This window comes from Sorex fumeus, unplaced genomic scaffold (assembly GCF_029834395.1).
Source record: "Sorex fumeus unplaced genomic scaffold, SorFum_2.1 ptg000008l, whole genome shotgun sequence".
Lineage (NCBI taxonomy): Eukaryota > Metazoa > Chordata > Mammalia > Eulipotyphla > Soricidae > Sorex > Sorex fumeus.
Window position 1 is genome coordinate 56,743,852 of NW_026606065.1, and position 26,688 is coordinate 56,770,539.

Consider the following 26,688-nt stretch of genomic DNA (forward strand, 5'->3'; position numbering starts at 1 on the left):
CTCACTTTCTCATCTATACACTTGCTATCTCTTAATAGAAACCCCACATATCTTTGATTTGAAAATATAATGTGTGTTGTTTTCATTGCTTACATTAACAGAAGTTTTTGCTATTTTCAAAGAAGAAACTTAATTCTTACCCTCTGACAAAGGGCTAGAATAAATCTGTTAATGCATTGCTCCTTTGGGATGTTTTAATATCCCGTCATAGAAATTAATCACACCTTTAGACCATACATCGTGCTCCTTACATTCAGGAAGTTGTTACTACAACAAGATCCTACTAGGTATTCTAATATTTTTTTTAAATTTATGTAACCACCATCCTTTCCTTTGTCACATGTGGTTTTGCTGCTTTCTGTGAGTGGCAAGGGCCCTGAGATGCAACAATACTAGGGTGTTTCTGATTATTGGGGCTACTCCATTGGTGTAAGGGGTTTCCCACACTTCACTCAGCGATGCTGATTCATGGGACCTCCGAGTCTGTACCTGCGACATTGTGGGTAGGAGAGATGGTGAGCCATGTACTGTTGAGGTTTTAAGTTGTTGGAAATTGTCCCTCTAATAATAAACCCCAAAGTGAAGATAGTCCCCTGGGCAAACCAGCACAGGCCTTAGGATAGTAATGGGCAGTAAAATGCACCCAGGAAAGAATAGGCTAGATTAGAGGGCGAGTAAAACTTGTCCCAGGAGAAAATAGAATAAAAGAATTTATGGTCTTCAAGGATGGAGAAGGAAACATAGGCTAAAGATAAATAGGAAACTGCCTCAAAGTTCTCTATAATTTTAGTCTGCCTGCTGATTGGCTATGTATATTATCTCATCCTCTCCTTATATGTACCCGTTGCATTTTGATGTGCTTTCTAACTGTTTTTAATGTCTTTGTCAATTTAAAAATAACTCGCAGGTTAGGAATCACAGAGGCTGTGATAAATGGCCAGCCTGTGAATTCACTTATGGCTACTCAGAACACCCTAAAGTTTGGACAGGTGTGTGTGTGTGTGTGTGTGTGTGTGTGTGTGTGTGTGTGTGTGTGTTCATGTATGTGTTCATCTAATTCTCTAATTCTCTTGACCAGTCATATTGGCTGAGGTGTAGAAACAATTGGGCAGGATATTCAGGACAGAAATGGGGTCTGCCTCATGTAAGGCATACACCTTAACTCATGTAATCTCCCAGCCCTATGTCTCAACGTTTTAAGAAGAATATATCTTATTTTCTAGAATATATATTGGGAGATGGCTTTGAGAAGCAACTTAACCATTTTTATTAGTTTTCACTTTATATTTCTTGCCCATCAAAAATGTAGCTTTCACATATCTAAGTGAAGATGTTTATTGGACATAAGTGAAATTCAGAAATTAAGAGCATATGAGATGAAGGATGTTCACTCTTGGATGCACTTTAAGATCATCTAGATAACATTAAACCTATTGAGGTTTGAGCCTTATTTAATCTGAAGAGTGTTTGTTTTCTAGGTATGCTAGAAATAAATACCACAAACTTAAATATTTGGATTATTGGATATTATATTATTGGATATTATTATTTTGGATTAAAATAATATAAATGTGAAATGTGTTCTCTTTCTGGAATCTGGTATCAATGAGGCCAGCTTTCTGTTGAGATTCCAGGTAGATTCCTCCCTTGTCTCTTGGTAGTTTTGGGGCGATGACTACAAAGGCTTAGCATTCCTTGGCTTTCGATTGCAGGTGCATAAATCTGGGTCTCTGATTTCACCTTTTTTTTATTAGTGAAACATCATGAGGTACAGTTATAGACTTACAAATTTTTGTGCTTGGGTTTCAGTTATACAATAATCGAATACCCATCCCTCCACCAGTGCCCATTCTCCACTACCACTGATCGCAGTATCCATCCCACCCCCGACCCCCCATCCAAACCTGCCTCTGTGGCAGGGCATTCCCTTTTGTTCTCTCTCTCCTTTTGGGTGCCGGGGTTTGCAAAAGAGGCATTGAGTGACTATCATATTTGGTCTATAGTCTACTTTCAGCATGCTTCTCCTATCCTGGGAGGATCCTCCCAATGCCCTTTATTTGGTGTTCCCTTCTCTATCTGAGCTTCCTTTACCCCTCGCACGTGTGGCTGACCTCCAAGTCATGGACCAAAATTCCTGGTACTAATCTCAGCCACTCCTGGGTGTTAGTCTCCCATTTTGTTACTTTATGTTCCCCAGATGAATGCAATCTTTCTGCGTCTATCCCATCCTTTCTGACTCATTTCGCTTAACATGATACTTGATTTCACCTTTTATATGACATTTTTTTCTCACTTCTTAACGTGTCATTTTATAAGAACTCCATTTGTGTTGGAGTAAGAACCAAACTTACTACATTTTTTAAAAGAAAATCTCATGTAGCCAATAAGACCTATAAAGATTTTATTTGCAAATAAAATTACATTCAGTGGTAACAGGAGTTAGGATTTCTGTATATCTTTTGGGGAAAGACATAATTTAACCCACATTATTTAGCAAACAAGAATTTCTGGGAGCTAGGCATATTTAAGACATCTTTGGTAACTCTAATGGAAAATGGATTTGAGGGTTATCACTAGGTTAATCACTAGGTTAATGGAATCTCAGAGACCAAAAACTAGGAATGCTTTCATTTTTACTTGGAGAAAGCCTTTGACTCTTTGTCTTTGTTTTTTATATTATATTATCCATTTGTAGTTTGAGAACACTAACCAATTTTGTCTTAGACCTTTGAATTTTCATCTAAGTATTTAAATGCTTTTTATTTTAATAGTCTCATCTTTGCATCCAAATATGGAATGATTTACATCTTATTTACTGTGTAAATAGAGAAGTATATTTCTATAATTCCAAATATTTCTAAATTATTTAAAAGGCAGTTTTGAAGCTCTGGAAGTGATGACACTTTTAATGTTCAAATATCTTGTTAATCATACTTGGAGGAGAAACAGTACAGGAATAAGACACTTGCCATGCTCAAGGTTGACCCTGGTTCATTATTCCCTGGGTACCCCAGATGGTTCCCCAGATGGTTCCCTGAATACCAACAGGAGTGAGTTCTTAGCATAGAGCTAGGAGTAAGCACACCTGAGCACAGCCAGGTGTGTTCCCCCAAACCAAAACAACAAAAAAATCAAACCAAAAAACCTAGGTTATTATTTCATAATTTGTATTTCCATTTACAATAGCTCATTGGAAATAGTTGTGCAGCATATATTTAGATTAGTGGAGAAGGTGCAGAGTTTACAGAAGATAAGGGGTGGGACTTGGGTGTTAATAGAAACTCTAAGGAAACATGATACTGAGTTTTAAAAGTAGTCAACTAAAATATATTTGATACAATTTTTTCTAACATGTGATTGAGTTGGAGCTAAGAGTAGTTGGTAGTCTGAAAATTATCAGAAACAAAGTAAATTATTCCAATGTTAACTAACAATCCATTCCCATAATGTCTTAAAATGTAACCATTCAAGTATGTCCAGAGCAACGGCATGATAAAATAACTGTTAACAAGTCCTCTCTTGTTATTATTATGGTCTGTCACATTGATAATTTCTGTGCTAAATGATCCTTAGATACTTGCAGAAACAGTAGAATGTATTTAAGAAGTTCTGCAAATTGATAATTGTCTAGAATTGAAACCTGCTTTATTGTAGTGATTCATTGTTGTCTATTGGGTTCTACACTGCTTGTACCTTTGACCACCTCTGTATCCATTTGAAAAAGGGACCAACATTTGCCGTTAAGACACTGATGTTTAGCTATAGAACCAGTTTGCTGACCAGTCTTGACTATGGTTTTGAATAAAGTAGAAGGAATTTTCTTGATTAAGAAATACCAGCATTGTTCCATATAAATTTCAAGAGTGTCACTCAATGCCTCTTTTGCAGACCACAACACCCAAAAGGAGAGAGAGAACACAGGGGATTGCCCTGCCACAGAGACAGGGGGGATGGGGGGATGGGGGTGGGAGGGATATTATCCATGGTGGTGGAAGATGGGCACTGGTGGAGGGATGGGTATCTGATCATTGTATGATTGAAACCAAAGCACAAAAAATTGTAAATCTACAAATTTAAAAAAAAAATAAAATAAAATAAAGGGAAAAAAAAAAAAGAAATACCAGCATTCACTAAGTGAAAGTCCCACATGCTTACCTCTTTTCTCCCCCACCTCCACTTCCTGTTGTGCTGTAGGAGCGCGTCCCAGACAGCCCCTCTCCTGCCCCCTCTTTGGAGGAGGGCCGAAGGCCTGGCAGCCACCCATCATCCCATCGCAGCAGCAGTGTGTCCAGCTCCCCGGCGCGAACCGAGAGCTCTTCTGACAGAATCCGTAGGTCTCATACTTTTACTTGTCACCATTTTCAACTTTATTAGGTGCAGCTGGCTTTTCCAATCAAAATGCCCTCATTCCAAATAGATCTCAGATGCATCATGTTCTGAAGCTCTGTAGCAATAGCCATCTCTCAAAATTATGTTTCCCAGTTTGCAATATCATGAGGTATGATGCTACATTAACAGACACTGATATAAACTCCATCTCTTTGATGCTCACATAAAGATTTCAGCTATGAAACAGAGAAAGCAAGTAACCTTCTAGATTAGTTTCTGAAGTAAACACTTCCAAATCTCCAATATGCACTGTCTGTTATTTATGGACTCTTCAACTTAATTGCTTCAATCCCAGTCCTGTCATTCTTTAAATTCATTAATTTTGAAATTAATCCCTATATTGAAGAAACTTAGAGATATCATTCAAAATATTGACTTACAAAATATTTCATAACCAATCAGATGATCAATTGATTGAAGCATTTAAAATGTGCTAGATTTTAGGCCTTTAATTGGTCGTAGTCAATAATGTGTAGTATCATCATAAAGCATTATGAAACTGTGAAAGATAGGGTATATTTTCATTATTGTATTTTCAGATATTTATCCTTGTTCGTTTACCAAGAAAATTATAACTAAAATTAAAGTACCCTTTGATTACCCGTTTATTTTCTGTTTATTCTTGAATATAGTAATTTTTACAATAAAAATCAACTTATTAACAGTGACTAAATTGATTAAACCAATATTAATTATAGTATAATCCTTACATAGTTAAAACTATTTGGGTTGTTTTATTCTGATACTGCTTTAGTAATAGGAAAATACTTTCAGGAAACTGTCTTTACAAATTATAAATGGATATTTAGATAGAAGTGCCTAATATGCAAAGCATTGAGATGACTAACTTAAATATTAGGTCAATTTATATAGAATAAAATATTTGAGTCATTAATATTAAAAATTACATTGGCTAACAGAATTCTAAGTAAAGCACTTGAGTTGGTCTGCAACATGTATTTCTGAGCTTTGTTTATTCATAGAGCAGATGTATTCATTGATAAATGCTCCAAAGTCCAAAGTCAGTATTTCCTCAGTATAGTCAAATACAAATCCCAGTGCTCAAAATATTGTTCAATTATGATACTGTGTCTTTTTTTGTGTTGTGCCGAAATTAGAAATACATATTCAATTATAAATACTTGATTTCATGTCTATTAATTTTTTAGAGAATTATTTAAAATGTACTATCAAAAGGAGGAAAGATTGTTTTTATCATAATAATTAAATTGCAATAATATACAAAGATTATACTATTTGAAAAAAATTTATTTCATTTATTAAGTTAACAGTTATGTTCTTTTATTCTTGATAAACAAAACGCAGAAAGTTTTATATGGTTGGGTAATAATTGTTCAAACTAAATTATATGTCTGTGAACATGCATGATAAATTTGTACACACATCTGTACATATATTAAATATGCATGCATTCTTATTTTAACATACTAATATAAAATAATGCTAGGCTAAATAATGCAAAGAATTCTTTCAGAAATAATGCAAAGAACTCTTGCATGTTTGTTATTCAAATTTACTCAAAAACAGTATAATGCCACTTGCAACCCCTTATTATGGCTTCTTTACAAATGCCTTGATTTTTTTAAAAAAAGAAATTCCTCTTAGATGCCTATGGAACAAATAACCAAAATCAAAAAATTAAAGTTATTTCAGTATTATTTTCTAAGCTGAATGTCATATTCAATTTGCATGATTTCCTTGGCCATATTTTTCCCTTTGGAGGATTTCTACTTATAAAAGTAAAGTAAAAGTAAAGGCCCTCCCGTTCATCATCGATTTGCTCGAGCGGGCCCAGTAACGTCTCCATTGGAGACTTTGTTGTTACTGTCTCTGGCATATCGAGTACGTCACGGGGAGCTTTCCAGGCTCTGCTGTGCGGGCGAGATACTCTCCGTAGCTTGCCGGGCTCTCCAAGTGGGTGGAGGAATTGAACTCGGGTTGGCCATGTTGGCTGCCTGCAAGGCAAAGGCCCTACCGCTGTGCTATCGCTCCAGCCCATATTTTTAATATAATGATTTTTTTTCCTGGCATAAAAGCCAATCTAGACACTATACCACAATAGTTTTATTCCTTTGGTTTTTATCTAGAATAGTTTAGCAGCCTTTGTCTTTTAGTACCGTGACATTTTTTGGCAATTTCTGACCATTTATTTTACAGTGTTTCTCAGAGACTACAGGACTACCCTGCAGGACCAACTTCTTTCTGGTGTGACCCCATGTCCTGAGCACTTGGGAGCTGGTCCTATAAACACCCTTGCACCACTCCTTCATAAAAATTTATTGGATAGTTGTGAAAAATCCTAACTTACTCAATCATCTACTTAATCATTTTCATTGTGATGAGTTATATTCAGCAGTTCAACAAATCAATTTATACTTTTTAGTCATATTACCCAATTCTGGGTCTTAATACAGCACTTTAATTTTCATTTTTAGCATTTTTTTACAGAAGTACTTTAATACCAAAGAAACTTTGTGTTTTGTCATCCAGAGTAAAATATTGAAACACTTAGTTCAGTGACTATACTTGTTCCAAAGTGTTTGCCTCCTAATGCTTCTAGAATCTAATTTATTGTGTTCTAAATGAATAGTGTTATAGAACATTGTAATATTAACATTGTGGTTTTTATCTTATAAAAAAGGTTTTATTATATAAAAAGAATGTGGTAAACTAAACAAAAGTTCAGATACTTCCCTGGTAGTGATTGAAGTGGTATAGATATTCAAAATGTTCCAAGCAATTGTAAAAAAAAAAAAAGAAAAGAAAAAGAAGTATAACTTATGTAAAATTAAGTAAGACAAACTCGTTTCCTTTTCAATAGTTTTTCTGCGTATCCACAAGAATTTTCATAGTCATAATTTTTCATAGAATTCCTAGACATAGATGATAATTTTAAAGTTAGAGTACACTCTATTTTTTAGTTGAAAGAATATATTTTTGAGCGTTTTGCATTACGGTGTTTTGTCTTTGATTTTTTTTCCGGAATTCTCAGCTGTCCATCAGAATGGGTTGTCCATGAACCAGATGCTGATGGGCTTGTCACCAAACATACTTCCTGGTCCAAAAGAAGGAGACTTGGCTGGTCATGACATGGGTCATGAGTCAAAAAGGATGCATATTGAGAAAGGTAATATGAAATAATAGTGTCGCCTGTTTCTCCTGCTATACGCATAAACAAGATTTTAATCACAAACTAACCTTTTTACATCACATAAAGAAGCCATATAAACATTTAAAAGCAGACAATCTAAACATTAAGCCTTTCCATCAAAGAAGAAAGCTGTAAATGAAGACCTGATGCTTTTCTCTCATATAACAGGTATGTGATAATTTACTTTCGATGTATTGTCAAACGGGAATAGTTACAATTGTACTTGAAGTTCTGTTCATTGTCTTCTATGTGTTTTCAGTCAGCTGTCATTTTACTTAGAGCAAAAAATATAAAATTGTTATTGTGACAATTATTCGATTTGATTTATTTGGTGGGGTGGTCTACACCCAGCTCTGCTCAGTGGCTTCCCTGCTCTGTACTCAGGAATTAATTCTGCTGGACTCAGGATTACCATGTGTAGTGCTAGGTGTTGAATCAGGGTTTGCTGCTTGCAAGAATGCAAGGCAAAACCTTCATTCCTGTGCTATCACTCTGACACTATGACTATTTTTTTGATTAATAGTCACTTATTGCAGTACTCAGGAAATAGAATTGACTTTCACCAACCAGTATGTACTGTTTAAAAATCATATGTAACAATGAATAAAACCCAGATTGTCCAAGGATGCAAAATTTTCCTATTTTTATTTGCACTAGCTTATAATTTTCATAAAAATAATTTTAGTTCAGGCCCTATATCATAATGTAGTTTCAAGATTGATTAAACTATTATTTTATTTTATGTGTACTAGTATTATGTGCCAAATGAAAAATTTTGAACAATGATTAAAAGAATTGATTCACCTCTTTTTCATTATTTTCCATTTTTATTAAGTAATATTATTCAACTTTTTGACATGAACACCAAATAAAAATATAATGTAAAGTATTATTTCTTTGGAAAATAGGAGTATGCTGAAAAACAAACAACTGTCAAAATAAAAACATTAAAATAATCAAACAGAAAGAATAGGTTAAAGTAAAGCACCTTTGTCTTGTTCTGAAAAAATTTCTTCACAAGTAGTCATAATGCATCAGAATACTTATTTTCCCTTTCAACAATTAGTCGAGTCCTTTGGGAGTTAGAGAAACAGTATTTCAACAAATTAGATTATCAGTGTTATGGAATAACAATGACAAAATTATTGTTTCTTCTAGACACTAACATGTCAGAACCTGGGCATAAATGAGAGATAACTTGAAGTAGCTATAAGTATTTTTTTAAAATTTGGTACCAAGTTTTGCCACATGCTTGATTGTAGAATATTGATGGGTCAATTTATCTCTAAATATGTAATTGTAGTTCCATGCACTCTTCATCACTGAATTCAAATAATTTATATTATATTCTATGAGTTTCATCATCATCATCCTGTTATTCGTCGATTGCCTCGAGCAGGCCCCAGTAATGTCTCCTTCATCCTAGCCCTGAGATTATATTCAAGGCTCTTTAGGAGAATGAGACCCATCATTGTTACTGGTATTTGGCATATTTGGTACGCCACGGGGAGTTTGCCAGACTCTGCCCTGTGGGCAGGCTACATTCGATAGCCTGCAAGTTTGTCCAAAGTAGGAATGAGATAATAAGATGTCATAAAAGATGTACTGATAAGATGTCGCGCGGCTTGGAGGTCTCGTCCCCGGAACCCGCGTGGCTTTGTCCCTCTGCCAGTACCTTCATGTGTGCGGAGAGTGGTCTCAGCATGGTGGTGGCTGGTCCTGGAGGTCTTCGGCTGCCGGAGCCCTGGTCGGGGCGGGGAGGAAAGCTCAACCCGCTCCCCTCCAATGGACCCCAGCGAGGAACAGCCAGGCGCGGGGGCAGACTGCACTGTTCTCGTCCGGGAGCTGAAATTTGTAGTCTCTGAGTCTTGGCCGTTGATGGGATTACACGGCACCAGGGGGCCAGGTGGTGGGTGTGACCCCCGCCTACTGGAATTTGGAGGATCTGGGTGGAGGATGCTCGACTCCAATCCGAGTAGGCTGGGAGATCTCGGCCCAGGCAATCTATGAAGGTTCTTACTTATACCTTTAATATTTAATCAATAACTTATTTGTGGACTAATGAAAACTAGCAAAGTGATAATATGATAAAACCATATGATGTTTAATTTTAAGTATTCTTATTTAAATATCTAAACTGTAAATTAAGCAGCCTTCATCAAGTTCTGTCATGCAATGGTAGAATTTGTGTGTATATATATATATATATATATATATATATATATATATATGTATTTGGTAACTTCTACGCAATGTTCTCACAACATTACATAGATAATGTTCCTTACACAACAAAAAGTTAGTGTAATTTTTTTACCTAGATCTTTGTAATACACATAAATATTGTCAGTAAAGTTTTAGTCATATAATCTAGAGAATATTCAGTGAAAAAAATGGTAATCTTAAGAATTTTCATGTATTTCTCTCAGAGAACCCTGGTAAAAAGCTGGGATTGAAATATTGAAATATAGATGTAGCAAAGAATATACCATGAAAGGCTTAACTAATAATTGCAATAATCAATCTTTCTGGAAATTTTCTCTTGGGGGTGGTTTCTCAAACATTACTCAGAAATCCAGCACCTCCTTATAGATTCTTAGCCAGCAGGGTCCCCACAGTGTGGTGCTGGTCCTGTACTGTGTCTCTGGGGATTATCTGAGCCACTCCATTAGTGTTCAAACCACTCCATCAATGCTCACTCTATATCACAGACATACCTGAGTATACCTGGGGTACTCTAGAGCCCCACCAGTCCATCAGACTGCACCTGCAAATCTCAAAGGAACTTGTAATACTGAGGATTGAATGGGGATCAGTTGCATGCAATGCACACACCTTAACCTCTATGCTGCCATTCTGGAATTTAGGGTTTTTTTGGGAGGAGAGGTGCACACCCAGCTGCGTTGAGAGGTACTACCTGGCTCTGCACTCAGCAATCCCTTTTGTGAGTGCCTAAATCTGCCCTATGCAAGGCAATTGGCCTACCTTCTATACTATCACTACAGCCCCCTTTCTGGAACTATAATGAAAATCTTTATGTAATCTGATGCTTTAAATTGAGTTGCCCTATAATTTTGATAAATATTTTGTCTCTTCATGTATCCTGAGTTCTATTTTCATGCAGATTATCAATTATTCAGTGATTCTGTTACCATTGTCACTTTGATACCATGGATCCTTTATTGAATTTAAAACTGGATTTCTCTAACGACACCACTTCTCTTCCTTTTATGTCTCTGCCCTCAAAACTCTTTATATGGGTTATTATTTCTTCATTAATCTGCTTCCAGGTCTACATTGTACTCCTCTTAAATCATTTATGTGTAATATTTACTTTAAACAATCTATGAAATCATAGTGATCTAGACTTAATTAGAAGAGTTCTAAAAGAGAGTGAAGGCAAGTTTAAACAACTATGAAAATTCTCTGTAAGGATAATAGGAAAACAAAAAGTTGGAATTACATATGCAGTAGAAAGTGAACTCATATAAAATAGTAGAACATTCTGATCACAAGTACACAAATCAACGTTGGTATCCGTAATCTTACTTTGTAAAAGTTTTCAAAATAGTTCTGCTGTCAGAATAAAGACCTTGACCATATCCCACCAGTGTTTCAATATTTTAGTCTGTATTATAAAAGGGAAATTACTTCATTTTGATATTCTGACAGAATGTGAAACTACCAATGAACTTCTGGGTTTGTAATTGTGAACGACCTTGTAACTATGTATCTCACAATGATTTAATTTTAAAAAAAGAAAAAATATCAACATACAAAATGATTATAATACTCTCTAAAGCATGAGGAGAAGCGTTTGTAAGATTGTGAACTTTCTCAAAGATCTGTGCTGAGAAAAACTGGCATGATATATGACTTTTACAAAAGCAATTTTATATCTTTTAACTTTTCCAAACGTTCCAAATTCTCCAGAGGTTTGAGGATTTAAAAAATTTTCATGATAACCTCTTAGTCTAAATTTAGTGGAATGGATAGAAATAGTTGCCATTTGAATTATATAAATAGTTTTACTGATTTATTTTTCCACAATCCCTATTTATCCCTCACATAGTTGTTTATTGATACTAATTTACAGTGTTATTCTCTAAAAATAGTTTGGCGGTTGTTGTTTTTTTTCTTAAATTGCCACTAGCTTAAAAATATTTGACCATGCTTCTCTTATACTGCATGTAGCTTTATTTGCACAATTATTAATATTGTAGAATCATTTGACTTTTAATTGATCAAATATTATATGTATGTTGCAGTTAAGCTAAACACTAGCTTTTTTCCAATAAGTAAGAAAAGAATCGAAGCATTTATAATTGGAATTAGTTACCAAATTCTCATTTTTCTCTACATCAGTCCAGTTCAGTATTAAAATGAAGTATACCAAAATGTTATATTCACCGAGTAAATATTTCCTGAATGCCAGCTATGTGAAAGAGTACATCTAAAATGCAAAGGAGCATTTCTCTCTCCTGTACCCACCCAGACTCCTTGTATATAATGGTTGACGGATAGTACTCAGCCATCTGCTTAACCACAGTTAGCATATTTACCTAAAAGATTCTGCATTCGGTCTCAGAATTTGAAGACAGAGCCCTAAAGACAATGAAATAGCACCAACTGACTTTGTTTGGATTTCTCTTATTAATTTATATTTTATTTTTAGCTCCCAATCTTGTCTACCACTTTTCCTAAAAAGGATTTTATTGAAAGACTATGGGTCATTTTTTTAAATTCTACTTTTAATTCAATAGTTTGATTTCCCCGCCCCTCTTGGAGAGCCCAGCAAGCTACTGAGATTGTCTCGCCAGCACGGCAGAGCCTGGCAAGCTCCCCGTGACGTATTCGATATGCCAAACACAGTAACAACAAGTCTCATGATGGAGATGTTACTGGACCCGCTCGAGCAAATCGATGAACAACGGGAGCACAGTGACAGTGACAATATTTATTAGTGAAACATCATGAGGTACAGTTGTAGACTTACAAATTTGGGTCATTTTTCTCAAATTTATCAAAATAATTTTTGAAATACATTTATTCTGCACACTACTTATTGAAAACTTCACTCAAATTATGTTGAGTTTTCAAAAATGATTTTTAATTTTATATTGACAGTACCCAAATTAGTGTTTATTTAATAATCAATCAAACTAATGAATAAATGTTACTCAGACACATCACAAATAGAAACCTCTCATCCCAAAATTCTTCCACACACACTTGCTGTGTCTCCATTGTCTTTTTGGTCTGTATGTTTTGGATTTGGACACTGGTTCTCAAGGGCTTCTACTGGCTCTGTGCTTGTGAGTTGCTTTTGGTGTTGCTTAAGGAACCATTTTGTGCTGAGGAGCTATACTTATATATATTCCTTAGAAATCATTAGTCCTAGCAAATTAGTGAATGGATATATGTCTTTATTTCAAAATGTAAAGCTTGGCTGGAGTGGTAATACAGCGGGAATGGCTGCTGCCTTGCATGCAGCTCACCTGGATTTATTCCCAAGCATCCCATGTGGCACCCTAAGCCCACCAGGAATGATTCCTTGAGTACAGATCAAGAGTAAGCTCTGAGCACCATGGGGTGTGCCCCCCTGTGACAAAAATAAAACAAAACAAAAATATATTATTGTGAATCAGTGACTTACAACAGTTTTTGCTGCAATCATTGATTTACTTCTTGATCTCCAAGTCATTTTGATTAATGCTTGACCTTATATAGGTAAGTTGAGACCAGAATACTTTAGAGAATATTTTGATTACAAATGACTAAATTGTAATTGTCACAGTTTAGGAAGAAAAGCATATTAAAATAGCTGTTTTAATCAATTGTTTTCAGTATTGTAATTGCGCACCTTCATTGTTTAAATTTTCCATAATTATAAAAGTTCCAATTTCTTTTAATATAAATTATTGATTCTCAACTTGCTCAGGTAGTATGCAAAGAAACACATGGGTTGTGCTTTGTAAAACATAGGCACTGTCATATTTTAGATAAGAATGGGATTTAATAAAATGAAGTTCTCAAGAGATGTCCTTTTTAAGGCACAAAATACCCCTTTTTTGACCACTTCTTTCTAACACATGCAAAGAAGTACTTAGCATATATAACTTGGGTGGATGGACCTCCCCAAGTAGGACTTAGAAGAACCAATACCACTCCTGCCTATAGGTAGCCAGAGGGACACATTGGTTCAATGTGAGGTCCCAAGAAGAAGAATCTGCCTGGGCTTTGTAGTGTTAGAGACCAGCTAGGCCACATCCAACAGTGTTGGGTGGCTCAAGGGCACTGCCGGCTATGTATGCTCAGGGGGCCCAGTAGTGAAGAGATGCTACTCAGCAGAACATGCAAAGCAGGCTTCCCACACCTCTTTGCTCTCTCCCCAGTCCTTACTAAATTTTTCCCTAAAATAACATTTACATTACCCAGGAATTATCACATAATTAAGATGAAATTTATTTTAAAATTTATTGCTGTAGAAGACCACAGTTGTTTCACTGAGATTTCTCTAGCCAAGTAGGAATTTTGTTATTAAAATGTTGAGTCCTGGGGAGAGAAGGTGCCCTGCAGCAGAAGAATGGATAATGAAAGTATTGTATCTATACACAATGGAGTACTATACAGCTGTAAGAAATAATGAAATCATACAGTTTCTGCAACTTGGATAGAACTGGAGGGTATTTTGTCAAATGAAGTGAACTGGAAAAAGAAAGACAAATGCTGATTTCATTTACCTATGGTTTATAGAAGAATAACAGAATATGGTAATACATGATCTCAAAGACACAATGCCCAGACCATTCTTGACCCTTGAACAAATAAATGAGGAAAGGGTAGGGAAAAAAAAATGAGAGTACAATAAGAAAAATGGGATGGAAGGTATCATGGGTAAGACTCAAGGGCCTTGAACATGGAGTGTAGAAATGGGGTATATAGAGATATCTAAACTATAAAACAAGCAATGCTAGAACAAATTCCAAACTAAAAAAATAAAATAAAAAATTTGTATTTCAAAGGAGGCAGAATGGAGTGTAGAAAGGAAACTGAGGACATTGGTGGAGGGAAAATGATACTGGTGATGGGATTAGCACTGAAATGCTGTATGTCTAAAATACAGCTTAAATGATGGTGCCCTATTATATTGTAAAAAATAAATATAGGGAGTTGGAGTGATAGTACAGCAGGTAGGGTGTTTTCCTTGCATGTGGCCGACCCAAGTTCAATTCCCAGCATGCCATATCATCTCCTGAGAACTGCCAGGAGGAATTCCTGAGTGAAGAGCCAGGAGTAACCCCTGTGCATTGCCATGTGTGGCCCAAAAAGGAAAAAAAAAATTAAAAATAGTCAAATACATTTTCTGATATTTTCTATAAACTACATGTCAAAAAGTTGTGAGGTTTTTACTTGTTTTCTTTTATTTTTGTTTTCTGGGCCACAGTTTTTGGTGCTCATGGCTTCCTCCTGGCTTTGTGCTTCAATCTCATTTGCACCTAAGAAACCAAGGGGTTCCAGGGACCCATTTCATGCAAGACAAATGCCTTAACACTACAGCTGTCTCTCTGTCTACTTTGCCAAAGAGTTTGGGGAGTATTTAGTCTTAACTACATCATAAATAAAAGTATATAGTTATAGGTTTATTATGTTTAGACAAAACACAGTTGTAATGGAAAAGTCATAGTATATGATAAACTATCCTACTTATTCCCCTTGACTTTTGATAGGCATGAAATAACTCACTTTTCCTACAGGCTAAGAAATTTTCTTACACAGCCATGCCAGTGGCTAATGTTTTTATAGTATTGAATGTGAGAAAGCACATATTACTAATAGATTAACATATTAGTTCCAGAAATAAACTTGCTTGAAGTAATGATTTGATTATGAATGATTATAAGTGCCTTGTTTTATTTCCTTCATTTAAGATGTTTATTGGCTTAGTGAATTGAAAAATGGAGATATTCATTTTTTTTTAAATTCTGTAAGTTATTTGAATGTTGCCTAAACCCTGAACTTACGTTTTTGCTAGTTTGGGATTAAATATTATTGGCATGACTTAGAGAGGATTTCTTCATTGTCTATCTGTTTGAGATGAACTCCCATTTGAGACTTTATAAGAAATATTAACTTACTAGCTAAAAGTTTTCAGTGAAGCTTAAAATGTTTATCTGCACAATTTTATTTTTTAAATAAACAGAATATAATTTTTCTTAAAGAGCTACAAGTATTTTTCTTTGCTCATCAAATATACTAGAAAATGCACAGAAAAGTGACATTAAGGTTCAATGTCTCAGAAATCTTTCTTAATAATTTTATTATTATAGCAACATATAAATATTACTTTCATACATATATTTCTCATGATGTTTCTATATATAAAATGCTTTTATATGATTCAACTTAGTCTGAGATATAAATCATCATCCATTTTAAACAAAATTTAAAAGGGAGTTATTTTAAAATCTATTTTCAAAATCATAGTCTGCTTTTCCTGAAATTTAAAAATATTCTTTACTTGCATGTGTGTGCACATGTTCAAAAGCCCCCCAACTTTACCTTACTTTGATAGATGATGGCATGATCTTACTTAGAATGCATGTTATGGGTTAAGAAGCAGAGTAATAGCTCCTTGTCTCCTGTGCTCGAAGCAGTTTGAATTCCTCCATCAATTTGATGGAATGATTTAACACATTCATTCAGCCTTGTTTACACGACATGTAAGAGGATAGCAAAACAGGTAAATTTTAAGTATACTAGTACTAATTTGAAGCCCATATATACAAGAAATTAAGTTGGTATGAAACTATTGACTATTATCTTTAAATGCATAATAACATTATAGCATATCAACATAGTAAAAAAGAATATATTGCCCACTATTTCTGAAAAAAAATGGTGCAATATTTTGCTTAAATATTCTAGTTTAAAGCTGTTCTTTTTGACAAGCAATTTCTAGAAGTTTATGTGATAACTTTTGGGTTTAACAAGTTGTTTTGTTCCTCTAGATGCTGTATTTGAACTTTCTTTTAAATTTTATATTACCATTGTTGCTAGTATCTCATGCTACAGTTTTAGAATATTAAACATGTACAATTGTTTTAACTACTGTGAAATTGACAGATGAAGCTGAAAACCAAAAGCACCTTTCATGGGATTTTAAACACTATTTTCCTCCATATGCCATCCCAATTATTATTTAGATATTACATTCCTAATTTACTGTTAAGGTTGATTAGAATTCAAGCCTCTCAAAAGCATGCACCAAAGGTCTTGGGCTGTGGAAAACATTTTTATAAAATAATCCATTAATGCAGAGGAGTGCAACTAAATTAGTTAGCAATTTGCTGAGCATGAATTAATGAACAGAGCTTCTTCCAGCTCCCAGAGTTGTAATTTTCATAATAACCTCAGACCTTTATTTGGCAGGTTGTTTAGTTTTTTCGTTTGAAGGTTTTCATTAGTCTAATGAGGACTGTGCAAGGGCGAGCAGTCAGCACAATTTACATGGGGAAGCTATCATAATAAATGAAGCAATTTGAATAACACGCAAGGGTTTATGCAACAAGATAAGAAGAGATTGTAGAGCGAGATTTAGAGGTAACCAATACATTAGACCAACTAATAACTGAAGTAATCCCAATAAAAGGCTTAAGTGAAAGGAATGAAATTAATGATATATACAAAGTTGTAATGATATGATACATGATTCATTAGATTAATAAAATAAGTATTCAATTGTTTTTAGTGCTTTTCATCTAAGCTTTGTTTGTATCAGGCATTTTAATTAGGATTGTTCACTGGATCACTTTGCTTAGTTAACTTTTAGACTATAGCTGAGGTTTTTAATGGTATTTTCTATTTCTTATTTAATCTTTATTGCCTTGATAGTTCATTGAATTAATTATATGCAGTATATTTTGTATGAAGATGCTTTTTAAAAGTAATTGCATATTGTATACCTAAGTGGTGATTAAACTTTAAAAATAAATATGCACTCTTTCTAAATGTTTAAAAACTGATTTTGCTTCTATTTCAGTTGATAAAGTACCTAGATAAGTAGTTGATACAGGTTGTAATGTCATACAGTACAATTTCATAACAAAATTATAATAAAAGTATTTTATCGCTTAATTCTATGATTAAGAAGAGCCACTTACAGTCTGGAGAGAGCTCAACTGGCTGCATGCATGCTTTGCTTGTGCAAGGCCTGAGTTTGATCCCCAGCACAAAATGCTTTCCTTTCCACTACTGGAAGTCATCCCTAAGCACCAAGTCAGGTGTGGCCCCAAAGCAACGAAAACAAAACAAAAACCCCAAAACGTTGAGTCACATTTAAGATAGATTATTTTTTAAAAAATCAATATTTATGTCCAATTATATTTCATGTGTCCTAATGATTATTAAATTTATCTTTCAAAAAAGTTTATTTATACTACCATGACAGTTGCACTTTTCTATAAGTAAGTCAGTCTGAATATCCAGTAAAATGGGACCAGAGTAATGGTACAATGGGTAGTACACTCGCCTTGCACACAGCAAACCGATATTCAACCTCTGGCACCTCAAATGGTCTCCAAGCCTGCTAGGAGTGATCCATGAACTCAGAGCCAGTAGTAACTGATGAGCATTGCTGGTGTAGCCCCCAAGTTAAAAAGAATTGTGAGATTAGTTAAGAATTTAGGAAAATCATTGCTAGTAATGTAAATTGTAGATAGTACTTTCATGCTTTTTTTTTTTTTTTGGCTTTTTGGCAATGCATAAGGGTTACTCCTGGCTCTGCATTCAGGAATTACCCCTAGTGGTGCTCAGGGGATCATATGGGATGCTGGGAATCAAACCTGGGTCAGCTGAGTGCAAGGCAAATGCCCTATCTGCTTATTATTGCAGCCCCAACTTTCATGCTCTTTTTGGAGGCAGGTAGTTGGACAGAGAGCCTGGTGGCAAGGGGGGAAATCCCAGACAGTGCACAGAAGGTCTAAAGGCCCCTTCCAGCAATTCTGGGCAAACTAAGCTGATAGTTCCAAGCTAAGGTCCAAGGATGGAGTGCTGTTTTAGCCTCAGGGCGAGGAATTATTGGCCATTGGAGCTTGGCAACCTCCAGGACTGCACTCGGCAATTCTCACAGGACCAAGGAGGTCACAGATCCAATCTGATTGAACTTAACTTCGGCTCTGTTTCTCTGGTCCCCAGTTTCATCTGTGACATATGGGACCAAATTACTTACGTGACTGTAGAGATAAGAGCAACAGAGTGAAATATAAGGTTTGCAGTCCTGAAGCTCGGGATCAGTCCTCACAACTGCATGGTGCCCTGGGCACTGCTGAGATTGACTTCTGTGTATTAAGGTGAAGTAGACTGAGGACTGACAGCAATAAAGGAGAGGAGAGGATGAAGAGGAAAGAAGAGGGGAGGGGAGGGGAAGGGAGGGGAGGAAAGTCAAGGGGTGGTGCCAAGGATTCAACCTGGGCTTCTTATATGCAAACCACATGCTTCCGTCCGATTAGCTATTTCTGAACCCATTGCCACAAATTTATATAACAGAATCATGCTTTAGATAGATTCACATAGAATTTGTTTCTCTTATTGTTTAATGAAGAAAACAATGGGCAGCCATTTTTTTTAAACTGCTAAAGGTCAAGATACATTTTTAAACAATAATGGCTAAATTATTCAAACTTGTAGCTGTTTATTTATAGTTTATAATTTGTAAGAGGATAAAATTAAATTATTTTGTGTGCTTCATTTTGTTACTGCATTTTTAATTAAAATTTCCAGAAAAGCAAATCAATCATTCCTTCCTTTACTCCCTTTTTTTCTGCTTTCTTCTCTTCCTGATTTCTGCATTAAAATTAAATGAATACATTTAAATATAACCTTATACTGATATTTTTGTATACTATGAAATTGATTAAGTATTGAACATTTTGAAGTTTTTAGTGAATCATCATAAATATCAGAATATTTGAGTTACACTATAATTGACTTAGTTATGGTGATTATTCACTATTTCCTCTTCCATAATGACAAATATGAAGGCTATTGTGCAAAAGGTTGAGTTTACAAAATGATTTCTTAATTATCAAAGAAAACAATTACCACTGAGACCATGCTACTATAGTGGTAAAGACTATAGATTGTGAGTTAATCATTATTGTATTTAAGTCTGGTCAAAGGTTAATTTGGTAAAATATACAACATTGTTAACCTTCAGTTTCCTCATCTTTAGAAATTGGGAAAAATACCATATAAAATGAAGTTTGTAAGAGGAAAATACTTTTTCATTGCTTAATATATTGTCTTTATGTTAGGGTCTCAGAAGAATTAGTAGGTGTAGGGTTTTATTACTGTGATTCTAGGGCAAGTTGGAGAGGATGAAGAAGTTGATAGAAGTTGTACTGTTACATTCTTGTACTCTCAGCTTATCTTCATGCTGGGGATCAAATGGACTCTGTATGATGCAAGATTGAGATCTTAAAACATGCTGTTCTTAGCCTGAGAGGAGAGTTTTTACTTATGAATCCAACCAGTCATATTATGATATGATTATTTTGGTATTTTTCTTCTATTTCAATTTTGGGGTTTGGGATCATGCCCAACAGTGCTCAGAGAGTATTTCTAGCCATATGCTCATGATTGTGGTACCGGGGGCCCATAGGCAGTTCTGGGTATTGAAAGGGATAAACAGCAAGTGTCTTAATCCTTGTACTGTTTCTACATTACCAATAACAACACTGTAATAAAGTGTCCATTAATAGAAAAGAAAACATGTTTTCTTTAGTTTTTGATCATTCAATCAGTAAACACGTGAAGGAGGTGGGTTTTAAATAGGTACATATCTTAGAAAAGATGAAGTCATGAAATTTACATACAAGTGGTACAATATGGAAAGTATCATGCTAAGCGAAATGAGTCAGAAAGAGAGGGATAGACATAGAAAGATTGCATTCATCTGGGGGATATAAAGTAACAAAGTATGAGATTAATACCCAAGAATAGCTGAGATCAGCACCAGGAGGATTACTCCATAACTTAGAGGCCAGCCGGGTATCCTAGAGGAAAGGGCTATTCAGATAGAGAAGGGAGCACCAAATAAAGGATGTCTGGAGGATCCTCCCAGGAGGGGAGATGCATGTCGAAAGTAGACTATGGACTGAACATGTTTGCCACTCAATGCCTCTTTTGCAGACCACAACACCCGAAAGGAGAGAGAGAACACAGGGGATTGCCCTGCCACAGAGACGGGGGGATGGGGGGATGGGGGTGGGAGGGATATTATCCATGGTGGTGGAAAATGGGCACTGGTGGAGGGATGGGTATCTGATCATTGTATAATTGAAACCAAAGCACAAAAAATTGTAAATCTACAACTTTAAAAAAAATAAAATAAAATAAAGGGGGGGGAAAAAAAAAGAACTGTTTACTATTCTTGTATTTCTGCTCATGATATATGTAATATACCATTAATTAAATTTTAATAACTAAAATAAAAAAATAAATAAATAAATAAATAAATAGGTACATAAAGCCTTATGCTGCATTTTTTCACACTAACAATTTTTTCTTTTTATAAAGTGATTTTACTAAATTGATTTGGACACTGTAGGTCATATAATATTCTCCAAAGATGACTATGGGCTTTAAAACTAGTCATACTAGTTTTTTTTTTAAATAAGTGGATAGTGAGGGACACACCTACATATTAAAGTTATTTAAAAAATAACATCCTTGCATGGTTCTGTTGTAAAATCAATTTAGAAATGGTGACTTGTCTCATGGTTTTGTATTCCGTTTTCACTTTATTGGACATGATGAATCCACAGGAAGATTTCCGTTTTGCCTCCCTTACGTCTATGCATTACAAGTTGTGGTACTCTTGCAAATTGACCGAGATTTGTCTTATGCAGTCCTAGACAAGATGTAGCCATTAACTTTTTGGTACCATTGTGACAATTATTGAAGAAAGATATATATGTATGCATATATATGTGTATAATATCAACCAGTGCTGTCGCCATGTTATCTACAAAAAGAGTAAGGATATAGCATTTTGGGAACTTCTTAGCAGATAAAATCTGTTCCGATTATAGTTGAGGATGAAATGTCTCTGAGTTTGTTTCCATCTGTAGACAGTGTGAGACTAGACATGGCACATCAGAAATTAAGTATTGCTTTCAAGGGGACTCCCCTGTATTGCGGTAATATTAATATAACACTTTACAAATTTTAATATGCATTATATTTTCACATCTCTATATGTTATACAGTGATTACTTTCCAGAACTATAGAGTTTACCCATTTTACCCATGTTAATTGTCTGACTTTCTCCTTTAATTCTGGCAATCATTTATTGTATTCTAATGATCTGAATTTGGTTTTGTTTTATTTTTTTTCTCTTCCACATACTAGTGAAATAATATGATTAATATTATATTTGCCTTTCTCCATCTGACCTACTGCTTTTAATATCCTTCCCTTAAAGTCCTTCCCTTAAAGGGTGAACATTTTAAATTTATTTTTATTTAAGGGGGGAGGAGGATATGTAGGGTTCTTATCAGTGTTCTTTCATATTATTGTAGCTGAAAGAAAATCTGCATTAAGATAAGTGTACATCATTTCTCAGACTTTTGGCTCAGACAAGTGAAGATAGGTGGGCAATGTCAAGGAAATTTTCCCCCCTTTACATATAAATGTTTATGTCAGATACTTTACTAATCACTTAGAAAATCCTTTGATACTGTTATTTTTCAAGGATATTAGTTCCTTTGGTCTACTACGAAATATGAAAAGAGGTGCCAGAGTGATGGCAAAATGTGTACAGAGTTTGCCTTGCACGAAGATGACCTGGGTTCAGTCATCATACCACATATGGCCTCCAAGCTCCCTGCCAGGAGTAATCCCTGAGTGCAGAGCTAGGAGTAAGCCATGAGCACTGTATGGTATGGTCCCCCAAACAACCAAAACAAAAAGAACCAAAAAATATCCCAAAGTTGTTCAAGGTTAAGTCTCTATGCTTTGAAATGAAACTACAATAGTCAATGGATTTTTGTATTTTTTCTCTAAATTGCCATCTTTTTTATGTAATCTTTAATCTTTAATTTTTTGTTTTGATCATGTATGCATTTTGACGTTTTGCCTCATATTATACTTACTAAGGCATAATTAGATGAAAATTTAACATTGTATTAAAAAGCATATGAAAAACTACAAAAGGGGAATGACTGCACATCCCATGGTGTTCTCAAATACTGTTCAGAAGCAAAAGGTAAAAACACTTTTTTTTCTTTTATTACTTTTTAATTTCTAATACTGAATCGCAGTCCTTCAGTTCCCTTTATAATAACAGTCCATGGTATGTTAAACCTAAATGAAATATTCACATTTATGCAGCAAGTGAATGGAGAGAACAGTCTACTCTGATTATATACAAGAGACAGCCTCTTTCATATTGGTAATTCCTATTCTCTAAGGGACTCCAGTCATATGTTTTACATACATGTTTCATTCTGCAAAAAAAGCCTTGTTGTTTTAAAGCCTTTATATCATTAAATAATTTCAAATAATTAGAATGACTGAAGTTTTAATTCTGTCAAAACACTCACTTATTATAAAACTGATTACAACTTTGGTTTCAAATATTCAAAATGTTAGAAAACGACGAGCTATGTTTGTATAAATGGTAAAGTGAGAAAAACAGAAGTCAGTGCACAGTTTGTAATTTTATTTTGCAGTAAAACGTGTCTTCTTTCAACATCATATATGAAGTACTCTATGAATTGGCCTTGTGCTCTAAGAGTCAGGTCAGTTGTTGGAAATAAAATAAACCTACTCTCATTGGCTTAGCTCAGCCGACAAACATTTATTTACTAGGGAATAATTTTAAAAAGGAAATTCAGACATGACAGACTTTATTAATAGTAAATAGAGAAGTAAAGGCACATTTTCGCTTTGTACTGATTACTTATGTAGAGTAAATTAAAGCCCCTACTAAATGAATAAATCTAACAGCTTGCATGAAGTTAACTTAGATAATTAAAAAACAGGTTATTTTTTTTGCTATATAAGAGATTCGTCTTGGTAAAATAATACTTTCTGTGTACTTATGTACAACTTTGATTTTTACTGTGAAGAAATAAGAAATTGGACAACATTTAGTGATTTTAATATTCCAAGCATTTTTCAAGGACATCAGTTGAAATATACTTCATAACTTAAAGAATACTTTTATAAAGTGAAAAATGATGAAGATGGAGGAGACATCAGGGAAGCTAGAGGAGTGACAAAAAAATGGTGAGTAAAGAAGAGAAAGAGAATGAGAAAGAGAACACATATCAAAGAGATGAGAGAACACAGCTTCTCCAGTGAGGGAACATGTGAATCTACATCTAGATAGAAATGTAGGAGATTTGAATATGGAGATTGAGCCAGAACGTGAAAGAGAGGAATTGCAATTCTAAGGATGAGATTTAGGTGACTGTAAGATGGTAAATGTACCCTAACTACCTGTAAAATTCATAGAACTTTGTAGTATTACATATCCCTCCCATATTTATATATCATTTTTATATTATATCAGAATTTGTGGTGTTGATGTACAAGTTCCTGCTCTTTCCCATCACGAAAGTGTACAGTATACTATTCCAGTGTGATATCACCTCAATTCCTCTTTATTTTCCCCATTCCCTGATACCCGCATCCTTAGTAATCTCATTATTGTGATACCAGAGTGAGGGTTCATCATCATTTGATTGCAGTTATTCATTCTTAAAGACCATTGGGTTAACATAACTTAAAATAAAATGCAAATATCACAAGCTATTTGTTGTATTTTAGATAACCATAAACTCAACTCTTAACATATATATAAATATTCGTAGAATTTTAAGCACAATTAGCAAAGTGGTTTTAGAGTAGACAACAAAATAGAGCAACAAAAATTTATATATTTTATATTGTAATATTTTATAAATGCTGTACATGAACTACTATATGGAAAATATGACATATATAAATGTAATATGTATAGAAACAGCGAGTGCAGTATGTGTATTATATGGATAATTTAATTTTAATTTTGAGTAGGCAAGTATGTGATTGTTTCTTTTAACTGATTTCCTTTGCCTTTTATCTTTCTAATGAGATACCATATAGATTATTTGCATATTAAGTTTTAAGGTGAGCAGTGTCAGTGTTTTAAATATCATGAATTGTATGAGAAATTAAATCAGGCAGAAAATAAAATTTAGAAGCTAGTAGAAAGGCATTTAGCAAATCATAGAAATACTTCATTAGTATCATAAGAAAGCAGTATTTCTTGAAATTTGTTGGCTACTAGTTTCAATCCTTTCTAAATTAAAACATCTATGAAATTATTTGATATTAGTGCTTCTAATCAATGCCAGTAAAGTTTATTTTCCACAATATTTTCATCCCAATTTGTGAGCTTGACTTACAAAAATATTTCTGGAGAATAAAATAATTCATGATTATAGATAATGTGTCTTTCCTACTTTGTTGGAAGTGCTGTGAAAAGTAGTAAATGTTTTAATAGGACTAAGTAAGGGACATGCCATTTTTATAAGAAATATATTAATAAAAGCTTTTTGAACAGGTAACCAGTAATGAGTATTTTTTACGTGTTGGTGATGTAAATCAGTAACTTAATTTTTCAATTTTAGCTTTGTGATTATTTTGAAAATTCATTGGTAAATTTGCCATGTATATATTTCCTATTGATCAGATATACTAAATTTTGTGCGTAGAGCAAAGCAAAATAAATTATACAAGCTATTATGGCTATGTAAGATTTTAAAATCATTACTACTATATCATAAGTATTATGATGTTATATAGAAAGAACCATAAAGTACAAGGTTTTTGAAACATAGTATGAGTTTCATTTATTAGTGATAGTTATGATGATATATGTATCTATGATAACCCACATATAATATCTGTTCTAAGAATGACATGACCAAAGGCATTTGTAATTATATTTACTTCTGAAAGATTATGGTTTATAGTTAAAACAAAAGAGGCATCCTGTCATTTTCTAAACCCGTTAAATGTGACAGAATCTATTTTTCTGCCAACTTGTGAGGACCAGGCAGAGAGCAAATTTGCTGTGGTCAGCTAAGTGTAACCACTGAGCAGGAAAGTGAATTTAATAATGCATTATTGTTCTTCACTGAAGGTGAACTGTTACAGTGCCTTTGTTACAGCTTAGGTTTCCAGATGCTGTGTAGATTACCTGATTAAAATCTCTAATGCGTGATAAAGTGCGCCAGGTATACTTTTATATTAACATAAATGCATCCATTGTAGGGCCATAATACTGAGTCTAATAGGAAATATTGTTCAATAACATTTCATTGTAAGTTCATATTATAAATTAGTATTTGATAAAGAATATATAATGAGTGACATTAAAGTGTAAATTTATAAGCCATTGCTATACCATGGTAAATTATTCTTAAAATAAATTTTAATGTTCTTGCTTATTACGAATATAACTGTTTAAATAATATTTAATTTATTTATTTTTAAATGAAATAACAAGAAGAGGTTCTATAAAGTAGGTTCACCTTTTCCTAACTCTGCTCTTAGTTTAAGTTCTTCTCCCATTCTAACTTTATGTGATTACTTCCCTTATAAATACATTAATAAACTATGAATTTCATAAAATTTTGCTCATGGACTGAAGAGAGTGCAGTTGAGTAGAGCTGAATTTTAAATTTTAATTCTTTTACCAAAATTTAATTAATCAAAAACCAAAATTAAATGCGGGCAATTAATACCATAAGGGAATTAGAAGGAAATAACTTGGAAAATTTAAATACTTACAAATTTGTGTAGATAACTTACATCATCGTAAATTATTTCAATAGAGGTTTCTATCATTAATATTTTCAGACAGTTTATTAAAATTATTGATAGGTTTTAGGATTGATAATCAAACAATTGATTTTTTAGAGATGTTTCTCAGACTTGTGCCCTATTCTGGTTTGTCTTTTTGTTTTGTCTTTGTTTTTTTGACCTATTCCTCTTGGTGCTCAGGATTTATCCCTGGCTCTGTGCTCTGGGACCATGCATTTTGGTACTCAGGTGACCATATGCTGCTCCA

The 26,688-nt window shown here is 34.2% G+C and overlaps 1 protein-coding gene across 3 annotated transcripts in view; it reads left to right on the forward strand.

Moving 5' to 3' along the window:
- Positions 1-26,688, forward strand: part of DACH1 (dachshund family transcription factor 1) — a 426,920-nt gene that overhangs the window by 307,923 nt on the left and 92,309 nt on the right. For all 3 annotated transcript variants that reach the window (XM_056109866.1, XM_056109865.1, XM_056109867.1), the window contains 2 exons: positions 4,195-4,330; positions 7,403-7,537. In XM_056109866.1, coding sequence (XP_055965841.1) covers positions 4,195-4,330; positions 7,403-7,537 — 271 coding nt within the window. The remainder of the gene's footprint in view (positions 1-4,194; positions 4,331-7,402; positions 7,538-26,688) is intronic.